Here is a 15,284-nt window from a genome sequence, read left to right on the forward strand (position 1 = left end):
TTCTTCAGAGAACTTAGGTCAAGATACGATCAAACACATCACCTGAATACTTAGTGATCTTGCAGTTTGTATTAGTGAAGGGAGTACCTCCAGCCAGAAGGCCACAGATTCATCCAGTTATTCTTGTTGCATCCTATCCAAGATTCTCCATTGCAGATTCAGAACATTTGCCAGATGCACCAAAGAATAATCAACATGTGACAAGCAACTAGCTTCACTTAGATGCAGCTTAGTCATTCATTCTTTTTCTTCTTCCCTGTCAGGCATTCATAGAGGTCTTGGGATCAAGAAACAGAAAGTTCAAATACTGCCCTAGATTCTTTCCTGCTGTGTGATTCTGTACAAGTCACTTTATCTGTCTAGGCCTCAGTTCCTTCTGTAAAATGGGGAAATTGGATCAGTGACCTCTTAAAGCTTTTTCTAGCTCCAAATATATGATCTTAGGATACTAAAACTGCAGGTGATATATCATAGATAGATACTATTCACTATCCATACACATTTCAAAATTATGAAAAGTAAGATAGCTTATATACGTAACTACTTGTCTTCCCCCAGTAGAATGTAATCTCCTTGAAGTTAGGGACTGTTACATTTTTGTATTTGTGCTTAGCATAGCACTTTTTTTAGTCAATAAGCATTTATTATTTACCATCATGTGTTAAGGATGGGAGATACAAAAAAATGTAAAAGACATAGTAGGAGCATATATATATATATATATAATTGAATTATTTGAAAGTGATACTAACTATTCAGAGAACTATACAATCTTCCTTCACTGAATCTTATGAAGACCAAAAATTTTCCAGGAACAGTAAAAATCCAAATTGCATAGCAAAACATAAATATCCCAGTGACTCTTTTCTTTTTTGTTAGTATCCTAAGCTGATATGTGCAGTTTTTAAGAAAATAAAATATCTATAATTTTTCTAACTGCTTTGGTCATTAAATCATCAATCTAGTTTATTAATTTTGGAAAAACTCAGGAGTAAATATAATAGTGAAGAAATTACATATGTTAATAGACCAAATTAAAGCGAACTAAAATGTTATTTGATATACATGAGTCCATATCCTGTGCTTGGTATTTTAACCTACTTGTGGTTCCAGGTCCTCCAACATCACCTGAGAGGCTCACATACACAGAAAGGACTAAATCTACTATCACTCTTGACTGGAAACCTCCTCGAACTGATAATGGTAGTCCTATTCAAGGATACATTATTGAAAAGAGACGACATGACAAACCCGATTTTGAAAGAGTTAACCAACGACTCTGCCCAACCACATCTTTCTTGGTGGAAAATCTGGATGAACACCAAATGTATGAATTCCGTGTCAAAGCAGTCAATGCCATTGGTGAAAGTGAACCATCTCTGCCTCTTAATGTAGTCATACAAGATGATGAAGGTATGGTCACTCAGTACAGTTTTATAATTTGGTTCATAAACTCTTCTTAATTTTTTGGTTATTCTCCAAAGTAAGCAAAACTCCTTACACATTCCTATTTGCCTTCCCAGTTCCCCCAACTATTAAATTGCGACTCAAGGTCAGAGGAGATACTATCAAAGTGAAGGCGGGAGAACCTGTTAACATTCCCGCAGATGTGACAGGCCTTCCAATGCCTAAGATTGAATGGTCCAAGAATGAAAAAGTAATTGAAAAGCCCACAGATGAGCTTCAGATTACCAAGGAAGAAGTATCTAGAAGTGAAGCTAAGACAGAACTTAGTATTCCCAAGGCTGTTCGAGGTGACAAAGGCACTTACACCGTTACTGCATCTAATCGTCTTGGCACAGTATTCCGCAATGTTCATGTTGAAGTATATGGTAAGTGTTTTTCTTTGGAATGTCAAGAGATAATTTGATGGCCATTTCTATAGTTTATTCTGTCTCATCTTACTTGCCATCTCCCAGACAAATGGGTCCATGGGTCTGATTTCTATCTCAGAGACCCTAGCTTCCTTCAAAGCCACAACTCCTACCTTTTCATGACTCCTTTTTCCATTCCTCATCAGTTATATGACTCTCTCTAGAGCTTGGAATTAAATTTTATTTATTTCTATATATTTTGCATTTAATTACATATTTAATAGTGTGCCCCATTTATACTATAGTCAAAATAAAAGTTTAGAAGAGGCAAAACAAAAATAAAACATCAATGGGAAGTCCTTTCAGTAATAATGTTTTGCCTTGGAAAGTATTTAAGGCTTGAGCAGCTCAACTGCCTGTGGAAATGTCAGGAATGATAATGAACTTGTCCCACGTTAGAGAATGCCTCCATATCTTTGTCCTCAGCCTCTCATTTGGATAAACTACAGCTGATATCTGGGAAAGATAACTTCCTTGTTACCACCAAAAACAAGTGGAATTCTTCCCAAAAGGAATCCCTTCTGAAGGAGGAAGAATTTTACCAGGGCATAGTTTTACATGCATATGTTATACCCTTCATTAGAATGTATGTTTGTAGAGGTCATTTTCATTTTTGTCATTGTATCCCTAATGTCTTGCACATGTTAAATATTTAATAAATGATTATTAAAATGTTTTCTTTCAGATCGTCCATCTCCACCAAGAAACCTTGCTGTGGTTGATATCAAAGCTGAATCTTGCTACTTGACATGGGATGCCCCTCTAGATAATGGTGGCAGTGAAATCACCCATTATGTCATTGACAAGCGTGATGCGAGTAGGAAGAAAACTGAATGGGAGGAGGTCACCAATACTGCAGTAGAAAGAAGATATGGGGTAAGCCTTTCTGGGCACCATTTCATATACATTAAATTACTAATGGCTAAGCAAGTGACATTCTAGTGTCCCTTAGAATTTAATGATTAATCCTTCAAAATTTAAAAAATTTTGTTATTGAAGCAGCAGAGTAACATGCATATATGGCTATTAAAATATTCTTTGAAGATGAAGTTTATATAAGAGCTCTTGACATCATCCCTTTTTTAGAGATAAGCCAGAAAGCATAGAAAATACGAATAAAGCATAGAAAATACAAATACTTTTTGTTAAAGTATGACTTCCTCTTTCCTCACTTTGTCACATATAATTATTTTTGCTGTTCATAGTTTACTATCTATATAAAAAATTTAACTTCTGGCCCAAGATGCTAACAGAGATCCAAAAGGTCTGAGGTCAGCAAACCACTGCCCTAGGGCCAGTTTTGGCCTAAGGGCCAAAAAGTGTTTTAACATTTTAAAACAAATTTTAATGTATTTTAAAATGTAAAAATTATTCTTAATTTCTAGGCTTGCAAAACAGATTGCTAGAGTTGGTGGGTATGTTGGCCCTGCAAAGATAATCATCTGGCATTTTACTTCTAAGTTATAAAAGTAAAATATGAATTGAATTGAATTCAATATAATGCTTAAACACACACACAAATTTTCTGTCTTCTAGGTCTGGAAGCTTATTCCAAATGGTCAATATGAGTTCAGAGTAAGGGCAGTGAATAAATATGGAACTAGTGATGAATGCAAATCTGATAAAGTGGTCATTCAAGATCCCTATCGCACTCCTGGACCTCCAGGAAAACCCAAAGTTTTAGAGCGTACCAAAGGATCAATGCTGGTGAGCTGGACACCTCCTTTGGACAATGGTGGGTCTCCAATTACTGGCTATTGGTTGGAGAAGAGAGAAGAAGGAGGCTCCTATTGGTCACGTGTTAGCAGAGCACCAATAACAAAAACAGGATTGAAAGGTGTGGAATTTAATGTTCCACGATTGATTGAAGGTGTTAAATACCAATTCAGAGCACTGGCAATAAATGCAGCTGGAGTTGGCCCTCCCAGTGAACCATCAGATCCCGCTGTAGCAGGAGACCCTATATGTAAGTATGTTTGGAATTGTGTAAGATAATTGGTATGTCTTTAAGGGGCACAGTTATTTAGTGAGCAACTTTGTGATTATTTTCCCAAAATATTTCTTGAATTAAAATAATTCATATTTTAAAAGAATAACTGAACAGTATTTTCATTTATACATAGCAAAACCCCACAAATTTACAAGATTATTAAAAAATAAAATACAGAAGTAAAAGGAACAAATGACCAAATTGAATCTAAATGATTACAGATGAAATAATCAAAGAATATAGATGCTGAACACTTATCCTTTTTAATCATATAATAGTTAAATAGGGGAGAACGTCATCTTTTTTGTTGTTGTTAGAGAAAAAGGAAAGGAAATTTTCTTTTGAAATAACATTCAACAAAGAACTTGACAATCATAAATTACCTGCAGTATGCATAGAATTTTGCTAAGCTAATGGAGAAGGTACCAAATTTAAATTAGTTAAATTCTTGAAATCATGGAGCTTACAATCACATAAAGGGATTACATCTTCCCCATTAGAATTTGAACTTTTTGAGATTGGGAATCGTGTTTTTGGCCTTCTTTGTATGCTCAGTGCTTAGCTGGCATAAAATAAGCATTTAATAAATGCTTGTTGACTGAGTGTGAACAGAAAGTCTTTATCACAAAAAAGCATCAAAGATGGATTCATTGAGAAAGTATCTCAATGATGCCATTAAGCTGCCTTTTAAAAAGGAATTAGGAACTCAACTGTCAAAGGTGACTTTGAGTATGGGGGTAACTGTAAACAAATAATTGCATCCTTGGGGGCCTCAGCTTGTATATCTATAAAGTGCCAGTGTAGGAGCAGATGGCATATGCATCATGGGGCAAGTTACTTAGTCTCCTCAATCCTCAATTACCCCATGTGTAAAATAAGGAGTTTGGACAAGATGGTTCTTGAGATTCCTTCTAGCCTATATACTCTGATCCCATATCCTATAAGGCTCTTTCCAGCTCTAAATTTTTAACATACAGGGAATATGTTCAGGGGACAGAGATTTGTCCAATACACCTGGAGAATAGTATATGGAGAAGGTGATAAAATAATAAGAAATAAAGTTGAGCAGTAGTATGGCATCTAATCATTAAGATTTTTGCAATAGAATCTGAATTTTATTCAATAAATGACAATAACCCACTTGAGATTTTTTGATGATAATACTGAGATGGCCAGATTTATAGGTAAGGAAGGTTAGGTAGCAATAGGAAAAGTACTTCAAGTTTGAGGTGGGAGTAAGTATAAAACAAGTGAAGGCAGAAAAACCTGTTAGAAAATTATTGTGTTATGACTAAATATTTCAAACATTTATAGAATGTAATCATATTTTATCAAAAAGTCTTACTCAGCTACTGGATCCAATCAACAATCAAATATTCTCAATTCCTGAATGAATATTAGACACATTGTTTTGGATAAATTTAAAATAATTTATACATAAACCCTTGGTTATTGAGATACTTTGCCATTTAAGGTATATTGTTTGCTTTATGACATTTTCTTAAATTCTCTTTGGACAAACTCATGAAGTATGAGAAATTGGTTTATTAACTGAAATAAATGTAAGCAGAATTTCAGCCTCTATCAAACAATAAACATTTATTAAGCAGCTACCATGTGCCTGGTAGTATGTTGAGTGATAGACATACAAAATGAGGCATAAGATAACCACTTCCCTCAAGGGCAGAGCAAACAATCTAATGTCAACAAAGGATAGGTTATTCTATGATTAAAAGATAGACATGTTCAGAAGTGGCATTATGATTTTTTTTTATTAAAAAATTTATAAGCAATGTAAAGAAGGCTGACTGGGGAGTAAAGAAAAAAAATCTGGTTTCAAGGTCTGCTTCTGTACATAACAAATGTGTCACAATGGACAAGTTACAATCTATCAGTACCAGAAGTGACATTATTAAAATTATAAATTGTAGAGGAATTACAGCTGTGTATCAGTACAGAGAGATCTCACTCTAGAAGTTCCCTACATTTCTGAAATTATAACAAATGATTAAATTAAATTAAATTTTCAGAGAATATATTATGGAATTTACTTCTCAAGAGAGTCTATAAAATAGGATAGGTATTTAATGATGTAGGTGATAACAGCTGAAATTCATAAAGCACTTTAAGATTTCACAAAATATTTTACCTTTATTATTATACTTGACTCTCACAAAAACACTTTTAGATAGATATTATGGGTATTATTAAATCCATTTTTCACATAAAGAAATTAAGGCTCAATGGAGATAAATGATCTATAATCATGTGGCAATTAATTATTATAAGCAGATTCTAACCTATGTATCATCTGTCTATATCTAACACTTTCTAAAAGACCATACTGGCTCCTTGAATGCTATGTTTTCTAGAGTCAAAGATCTGAAATATGTTGAAGCATTTTTAACAATTTTTTTTGTTTTTAAACTGTTAGTGAAAATGGGTTATTACTTTTATGTCTTCTCTAAGAATAATTTCTTCTCTTTTATTATTCTCTTTCTTCAGAATACAAAAATTATGTATGAGCATTTATAAGAAAATCTTAGTTGTTGCATACATTCAGTCCACACTCACTATCCAAATTTGATTTGGTTTTTCTTTTTCCCATTGTTTTTAGTCCCACCTGGTCCACCTTCATGCCCAGAAGTCAAAGACAGAACTAAATCAAGCATAACCTTAGCATGGAAACCTCCAGCCAAGGATGGTGGTAGTCCAATCAAAGGCTATATTGTTGAAATGCAAGAGGAAGGCACTACTGACTGGAAAAAAGTAAATGAACCAGATAAACTTCTGACTACCTGTGAATGTGTTGTACCTAATTTGAAAGAACTCAGAAAATACCGATTCCGGGTAAAAGCTGTAAATGATGCAGGAGAATCTGAACCCAGTGGAGCAACTGGAGAGATACCTGCCACTGATATTCAAGGTACTGGTGCTAAATTAGCATAAGAAGTTCATGTAATAATGCCTTTGTTAATAATAGGTAGAGAGTTTCCCAAATGGATTAAATTCCTTTGTGTTATTTATGATATTTGCAGAAGCTCCAGAGGTTTTCATTGACATTGGAGCCCAGGACTGTTTGGTTTGCCGTGCTGGGTCACAAATCAAGATTCCAGCTGTCATTAAGGGACGCCCAACACCAAAATCATCTTGGGAGTTTGAAGGAAAAGCAAAAAAGACAGTAAAGGTAAAAACAAAAGTTTCATAATCCAAAAAAACCCCAGTGCTTATAACAAGCACATCTGCTACATGTAATTATTATTCTTTTCTAACAGGATGGTGTTCACAATATACCTGAAGATGCCCAGGTAGGAAACTAAAAATTTTGTAATACCAATTTAAAAATCTGGCAACCATGGTAAGTCAGTAAAATGCCTAAATATGAATTGTTTTTTTAATATAGCTTGAAACTGCTGAAAACTCTTCAGTGATTATTATTAATGACTGCAAACGAGAACACTCAGGCAAATATAGCATTACCGCCAAGAACAAAGCAGGACAAAAAACTGCAAATTGCAGAGTTAAAGTCATGGGTAAGACTTTAAAATTCTAAATTTATCAAATTAAAATGATTGGGTTTTTTTGAGGTATTTCAGTGAAATCATTTCTATATTGTCTTTTGTAATCAACAGATGTACCAGGGCCACCCAAAGACCTGAAGGTCAGTGACATTACAAGGAGCAGTTGTAAACTTTCATGGAAGATGCCTGATGATGATGGTGGAGACAGAATTAAAGGCTATGTTATAGAGAAAAGAACTGTTGATGGGAAAGCCTGGACAAAAGTTAATCCAAACTGTGGCAGTACCTCATTTGTAGTCCCTGACCTCATTTCTGAACAACAATATTTCTTCCGAGTGCGTGCTGAAAATCGTTTTGGTATTGGTGCACCTGTAGAAACTATCCAAAGGACCACTGCTAGAGATCCAATATGTACGTTTTAATCTCAATAGAATCTTTTAAAACTTACAATGAAGCTATTTTCTCACAACCAAAATGTGGTGTTATATTCTTTGTCTCGTTTTTATTTTTAAAGATCCTCCTGATCCACCCATTAAGCTCAAGATTGGCCTTATTACCAAGGACACAGTGAGTCTGACGTGGAAGCCTCCCAAAAATGATGGTGGTGCTCCTGTCACACACTACATTGTTGAGTGCCTTGCATGGGATCCTACTGGGAAAAAGAAAGAAGCATGGAAACAATGTAATAGACGAGATGTAGAAGAAACTAAATTTACTGTGGAGGACCTCATAGAAGGTGGAGAATATGAATTCCGAGTCAAAGCTGTCAATGAAGCAGGAGTCAGCAGACCTTCAGCTACAGTTGGTCCCGTCATTGTGAAAGATCAGACATGTAAGTTTGGAGGAAGCTATTAAATACCTTCTCATTTAATACTTTTCTAGCTTTTAATAATTGTTTTAATGAGTGACTTCATTGGAAAGAATATTAGAAGTTAGGGAGCACCCTCCCCCATTGACTCTTATTAGAATCTGGGCATATCATTAAATTTTATTTTTTCCAACTGTTAAATGATATGTTTGCTTGTATAGTCATAAAGTTTCTTTTCTTCCATTCAAAGGAAGTTATTCTGTTTTTTTTTTAAGAGTAATTTCTTCCTTAGTAGACTATTATGGCTGTTAGGATTCACAGGTACATTACTAAAGATTTGATAAGAACAATTAATGTACAAATATTTTGAGCATTTTCCAAACCACAACCTTGTAAGGTAATGGTAATGTTATTATCCCTGTTTTATGGTGGAGGAAACAGTCTATCAGAGAGTGATTTATCTAAGACCATTAGTAAACATCTGAAATAGGATTTTAAATTAGGCCTCCTTACTCTGAGTCAAGTTCTCCATATCCAATGCTCTATTGCCTTTCATAGCTAAAATTGCCATAACTAATAACTGTCTTGGGCACCATAGTGTTTATTCCCACTGCTTCCCTTTTTCCATATTCTCTATTGTATTTGGTTTACATTACATCTAAGTGAAGTATAAAATTGCCCCAAATCACATTTCTTCAGAGAAGAAATAAATAATGAACATAGCAATTCCCCTCATAAAGCTGCGTCCATTTAACAGATTTTCAGACATATGCTAAATCATTGTTGCTTATAGCTGCCATAGACCACTTTTATTAGAACATGGCATTTGTTAGGGATGAAGCCAAATGTGAAATTAAGCAAATGTCTTAATTTTTCATAACAATTTTTCTTCTTTTCTGATCTAGGTCCACCTTCAATTGATCTAAAAGAATTTATGGAGGTTGAAGAAGGAACAGATGTTAGTATTGTGGCTAAAGTTAAAGGAGTGCCCTTCCCTACTTTAACATGGTTTAAAGCCCCTCCGAAGAAATCTGATGACAAAGCTCCTATTGTATATGACCATCATATCAACAAGCTTGTGGTTGATGATACTTGCACCTTAGTGATTCCACAATCTCGTAGGAGTGATACTGCCCTGTATACACTTACAGCTGTAAATAATCTGGGAACAGCATCAAAAGAGATGAGATTGAATGTTCTTGGTAAATATGAAATAGTTTGTACATAATGCATATAAATGTACTACTCATTTAATCTTTAAATTTAAATGCATTTGGCTAATTAATTACTCTTCCAAATTCTCATTTTAGGTCGTCCTGGACCTCCAGTAGGACCCATAAAATTCGAATCCATTTCAGCTGATCAAATGACTTTATCTTGGCTTCCACCTCTAGATGATGGTGGGTCCAAGATTACAAATTATGTTATTGAGAAAAGAGAAGCTAATAGGAAAACGTGGGTACGTGTTTCCAGTGAACCTAAGGAATGTACATATACAATCCCCAAATTACTTGAGGGCCACGAATATGTATTCCGTATAATGGCACAAAATAAATATGGTATTGGTGAGCCTCTTGACAGTGAACCAGAAACAGCAAGAAATCTGTTCTGTAAGTATAACACCATTTTCACATGCAAAAACCTTTTTGTGTATTTTCACATTTTCTTACAAACTCATGTAACTTTTCCACAGCTGTTCCTGGAGCTCCTGACAAGCCAACTGTGAGCAGTGTAAAACGTGACTGTATGACTGTCAACTGGGAGGAGCCAGAATATGATGGAGGCTCTCCCGTGACAGGCTACTGGCTAGAAATGAAGGACACCACATCAAAGAGATGGAAGCGAGTCAACCGGGATCCTATCAAAGCTATGACTTTAGGAGTTTCTTATAAAGTGACAGGCCTCATTGAAGGTTCAGACTATCAGTTCCGAGTCTATGCTATTAATGCTGCTGGAGTTGGCCCTCCAAGCATGCCATCTGACCCAGTGACAGCTAGAGATCCAATTGGTAAATACTTAAACATTCATTTTTTAATTTATCAGATGTTTCATGAAGAAATAAATTAATATAATGGTTCTTTCTAGCCCCACCAGGTCCTCCATTTCCCAAAGTGACTGACTGGACCAAATCATCTGTAGACTTGGAATGGACTCCCCCAGTAAAAGATGGAGGATCTAAAATTACTGGATATATTGTTGAATACAAAGAAGAAGGAAAGGAAGAATGGGAAAAGGTAGGTAAAATTTGATATTTTGAAAGCAAAAACCCTTACTAAAAGAATTACTAAAATGTTAATTTTTAAACTTTTTTTTTTATTAAAAAAAAAAAATCTCAGGCCAAAGATAAGGAAGTAAGAGGAACAAAACTCGTAGTACCTGGATTAAAAGAAGGTGCATTCTACAAATTTAGAGTTAGAGCAGTCAATATTGCTGGCATTGGAGAACCTGGAGAAGCTACTGACATTATTGAAATGAAGGACAGAATTGGTAACTATTATTTTATTATTAACATGCCTGAATTTTATTTTAAAATTGAAATATATTTCCAGTGAAAAACATTTTAATTTGCCTTTTCTTCTCTTAGTTGTTCCTGACCTTCAGTTGGATGCTAGTGTCAGAGATAGAATTGTGGTTCATGCTGGTGGGGTGATTCGTATTATAGCATATGTATCTGGAAAGCCACCTCCCACAGTGACCTGGAACATGAATGAAAGAGCATTACCAGAAGAAGCAAACATTGAAACAACAGCTATTAGCTCATCTATGGTCATCAAGAACTGCAAGAGGAGTCATCAGGGTGTCTACTCTCTTCTTGCTAAAAATGCAGGTGGAGAAAGAAAGAAGACGATTATTGTTGATGTGTTAGGTAAGGAAGCCCAAATTTATTCATTCTATATTCTGTATAAAATTATTTTATTGTTACTTTAGTAAGTATGACTATTTATCAGAAAACATCTTCATATGTAGGGCTTATAAATTCTGAAACAGGATATGTAACTATTTAGTTCATTTTATTTGAAAATAGTCATATGATAGTGAAGCAGATTCTTTGCTTAGAAAGCAGGAAATTAAAAGTCCCAATGACCTAGTCTACAATAGCACCCTGACTAATGTAGTTTGCTAGAAGTAAGAAAGACAATAGTCTCCAAACCAGCACCTGTTCCAAAATATTTCATTTAAATATGTTTAAGCAAAAAAAATAAATAAATAACCCCAAAAGATTCTTAGAAATATAAATATTAGACTTTAACTTCTTCACAAAAAACATTTTCAATTGTCTTTTAAAAGGGTTACAAAGTAATAAGCTAGATATCGATCTGAAATTCTCTTTTAATGTAATAATTTTTTTTCTCTTATTATCAGATGTTCCAGGTCCAGTTGGAATTCCATTCCTTTCTGACAACCTAACCAATGATTCCTGCAAATTGACATGGTTTTCTCCAGAAGATGATGGTGGGTCACCTATCACCAACTATGTCATTGAAAAGCGAGAAGCTGATCGCAGAGCTTGGACCCCTGTAACTTATACAGTGACAAGGCATAATGCTACAGTGCAAGGACTGATTCAAGGAAAAGCCTACTTTTTCCGCATTGCTGCTGAAAATAGCATTGGCATGGGCCCATTTGTTGAGACACAAAATGAACTTGTCATCAGGGATCCAATGAGTAAGTAATATTAAATTTAAAGATTTCCTCACATATTCAATGAAAGTTTAAGATAATACAAACCTCTAGCTATGCTTTTATTCATTTTATATATATATTTTTAGGTTCATATTGTATACCTAGATAAAACATAGAAGGGTATAATTAAATATCTATAAGTACACATATGCATATGTATGTGTGTACATAATATACACACACATTGCACATATGTGGAGAGAATTAAATACCTATAAGTATACATATGTATATGTATGTGTGTATATAATATACACATATTGCACATATGTGTAGATAAAACCCTGAGCCTGAAGTCAGAACGATTCATCTTCCTGAGTTACTAGCTGCCACTTAACCCCTTTTGCCTCAGTTTCCTCATCTGTAATATATATATATATATATATATATATATATATATATATATAATACATGTGTATATATGTATGTGTGTAAAGTATTTTACAACCTCAGTCGAAATGAATGGACTGAGAGATAGGAAACCTGAGTTTCTTTTCAATTCTGACACTAGCTACATGACTAAATTACTTGTTTTGACCTGCTCATTAGTTAAATGAGATCATTTAAGCTAGATAATATCTCCAACACCTCTTCTTATTATAGAAATCATATTTGTTTACTTGAATCAAAGTGAATCATTTAAGTTTCAGTGAAATCCTCATGAAAGGGCAATTTGGCACATTGTTAAAATGTAACTTCTTTCATTTTTACCTCATATTTTTACTACAGCTGTTCCAGAGCGCCCAGAAGATCTTGAAGTCAAAGAAGTTACTAAAGACTCTGTAACTTTGACTTGGAATCCTCCTAAGTATGATGGAGGATCAGAAATAATTAACTATGTACTAGAAAGCCGTCTCATTGGAACTGAAAAGTTTCACAAAGTTACACAAAACAACTTGCTTAGTAGAAAATTCACAGTTAAGGGTTTGAAAGAAGGTGATACCTATGAGTACCGTGTAAGTGCTGTGAATATTATTGGACAAGGCAAGCCATCATTCTGCACAAAGCCAATCACTTGCAAAGATGAACTTGGTAAGTGTCTCAAATACTTTGTGTACTTGCTCTGCAGTTGTGAATTTATTATATTATGACAACAAGACTGATTTGGTTTCAAAATTGTTTATTTAGCTCCTCCAACACTTGACCTGGACTTTAGAGATAAGCTCACTGTTCGAGTTGGTGAAGCTTTTGCCCTGACAGGACGTTACTCAGGCAAGCCAAAACCAAAGATCACATGGCTGAAAGATGAAAGTGATGTCTTAGAAGATGATCGTACACAGATCAAGACTACTCCAACAACACTTTCTCTGGAAAAAGTCAAAGCCAAACGGGCAGACTCTGGCAAATACACCGTGATTGTTGAGAATAGTACAGGTTCAAGGAAAGGTTCCTGTCAAGTTGCTGTTGTTGGTAAGAATCATTATTAGATCTGTAGACATTCTGTTAAATCAAAAGTATAAATGAAATCTACATTCTGTGTGTGTGGTTTTTTTTCCCCTTCCACAGACCGTCCTGGACCTCCAGTGGGACCTGTTATTTTTGATGAAGTACACAAAGATCATTTTATTATTTCTTGGAAGCCTCCTTTAGATGATGGAGGAAGTGAAATTACTAATTACATCATTGAGAAGAAGGAGATAAGCAAAGATGTTTGGATGCCAGTAACATCAGCAAGTGTTAAGACAACATGTAAAGTCCCTAAATTGCTTGAGGGAAAGGACTACATTGTTCGCATTTATGCTGAAAATCTTTATGGCATAAGTGATCCATTAGTCTCTGATTCAATGAAAGCCAAGGATCGTTTCAGTATGTATTTTTTCAATTATTCTTTAGTTTTTCACCATTTCAACATTAGCGATATAAGTGAATGTTGAAAACATTATGATAATATTTCTTCAGGTGTTCCTGCTGCACCAGACCAACCAATTGTTACTGAAGTTACCAAAGATTCTGCATTAGTAACGTGGAACAAACCATATGATGGAGGCAAGCCTATCACAACATATATTGTGGAAAAGAAAGAAACAAAGTCTAAAAAATGGGTCAGAGTTTCCAGAGAGCCTATTCATCCATACACCAAATTTAGGGTTCCTGATCTCGTTGAAGGATGTCAATATGAATTCCGAGTTTCAGCAGAAAATGAAATTGGTGTTGGTGATCCAAGCCCACCCTCAAAACCAGTATTTGCTAAAGATCCAATTGGTACTATAATGAAACATTCATTCAATTTTCACATTAGCTAACTTTTTAAAGCTGTGTCTTGACATTCTTTCATTTTCTTTTTTTTTCTTTTATTTTCTTTCATATAGCTAAACCAAGTCCACCTATTAACCCTGAAGCAGTAGACACAACAAAGAATTCAGTTGATTTGATTTGGCAACCACCACGTCATGATGGTGGAAGCAAGATTCTGGGCTATATTGTAGAATACCAGAAAGTTGGAGATGAAGAATGGAGAAGAGCTAATCATACTCCAGAGACATGCCCTGAGCCAAAATATAAAGTCACAGGCCTTAGGGATGGTCAAACCTATAAATTCAGAGTAATAGCAGTCAATGAAGCTGGGGAATCAGACCCTGCTCATGTTCCTGAACCAGTGTTAGTAAGAGACAGACTTGGTATGTAAACTTCCCCCATATTTATATGTTTTGTTTATAAAACATATTCTTTAAATTATGCTCATCAAATAATCCTTTTCCTTTTAGAACCTCCTGAATTGATTCTAGATGCTAATATGGCAAGGGAACAACACATAATGGTTGGAGATACCTTAAGACTTAGTGCTGTCATCAAAGGAGTTCCATTCCCAAAAGTAACATGGAAAAAAGAAGATAGAGAAGTTCCTATAAAAGCACAAATTGATGTTACACCGGTTGGTAGCAAACTTGAAATTCGTAACTCTGCCCATGAAGATGGTGGAACTTATTCTTTGACAGTGGAGAATCCAGCAGGTTCAAAGACAGTCTCAGTAAAAGTTGTTGTACTAGGTAATATTCTAATGTGAACATTCTTAAATAATAATTTTTAGCACTTAATATGAGTTCAATAATTTGAATAATTGCATATTTATTATTTCTCAGATAAACCTGGACCACCTAGAGATCTGGAAGTTAGTGAGATTAGGAAGGATTCTTGTTACCTTACCTGGAAAGAACCACTGGATGATGGTGGTTCAGTTATTACAAATTATGTGGTGGAAAGAAGAGATGTTGCCACTTCCCAGTGGTCACCTCTTTCAACTACATCCAAGAAAAAGAGTCATCTTGCTAAACATCTCAATGAAGGCAATCAGTATCTCTTCCGTGTAGCTGCTGAGAATCAATATGGTCGTGGTCCATTTGTTGAAATTCCTAAACCTATTAAGGCCATGGATCCTCTCCGTAAGTAGCTTTTTTACATGTAAAAAA

At 34.9% G+C, this 15,284-nt stretch overlaps 1 protein-coding gene across 1 annotated transcript in view; it reads left to right on the forward strand.

Moving 5' to 3' along the window:
• The window catches only part of TTN (titin), a 322,989-nt gene that overhangs the window by 239,814 nt on the left and 67,891 nt on the right, over positions 1 to 15,284 (forward strand). Inside the window, 24 exon segments of the mRNA XM_051986127.1 lie at positions 1,114 to 1,413; positions 1,524 to 1,832; positions 2,560 to 2,750; positions 3,411 to 3,840; positions 6,482 to 6,790; positions 6,903 to 7,051; positions 7,140 to 7,172; positions 7,268 to 7,397; positions 7,497 to 7,796; positions 7,900 to 8,217; positions 9,099 to 9,395; positions 9,504 to 9,803; positions 9,887 to 10,201; positions 10,279 to 10,427; positions 10,530 to 10,680; positions 10,778 to 11,059; positions 11,557 to 11,859; positions 12,607 to 12,909; positions 13,006 to 13,287; positions 13,384 to 13,683; positions 13,777 to 14,079; positions 14,187 to 14,495; positions 14,583 to 14,864; positions 14,958 to 15,257. Coding sequence (XP_051842087.1) covers positions 1,114 to 1,413; positions 1,524 to 1,832; positions 2,560 to 2,750; positions 3,411 to 3,840; positions 6,482 to 6,790; positions 6,903 to 7,051; positions 7,140 to 7,172; positions 7,268 to 7,397; positions 7,497 to 7,796; positions 7,900 to 8,217; positions 9,099 to 9,395; positions 9,504 to 9,803; positions 9,887 to 10,201; positions 10,279 to 10,427; positions 10,530 to 10,680; positions 10,778 to 11,059; positions 11,557 to 11,859; positions 12,607 to 12,909; positions 13,006 to 13,287; positions 13,384 to 13,683; positions 13,777 to 14,079; positions 14,187 to 14,495; positions 14,583 to 14,864; positions 14,958 to 15,257 — 6,345 coding nt within the window.

Source organism: Antechinus flavipes, chromosome 3, assembly GCF_016432865.1.
Source record: "Antechinus flavipes isolate AdamAnt ecotype Samford, QLD, Australia chromosome 3, AdamAnt_v2, whole genome shotgun sequence".
NCBI lineage: Eukaryota > Metazoa > Chordata > Mammalia > Dasyuromorphia > Dasyuridae > Antechinus > Antechinus flavipes.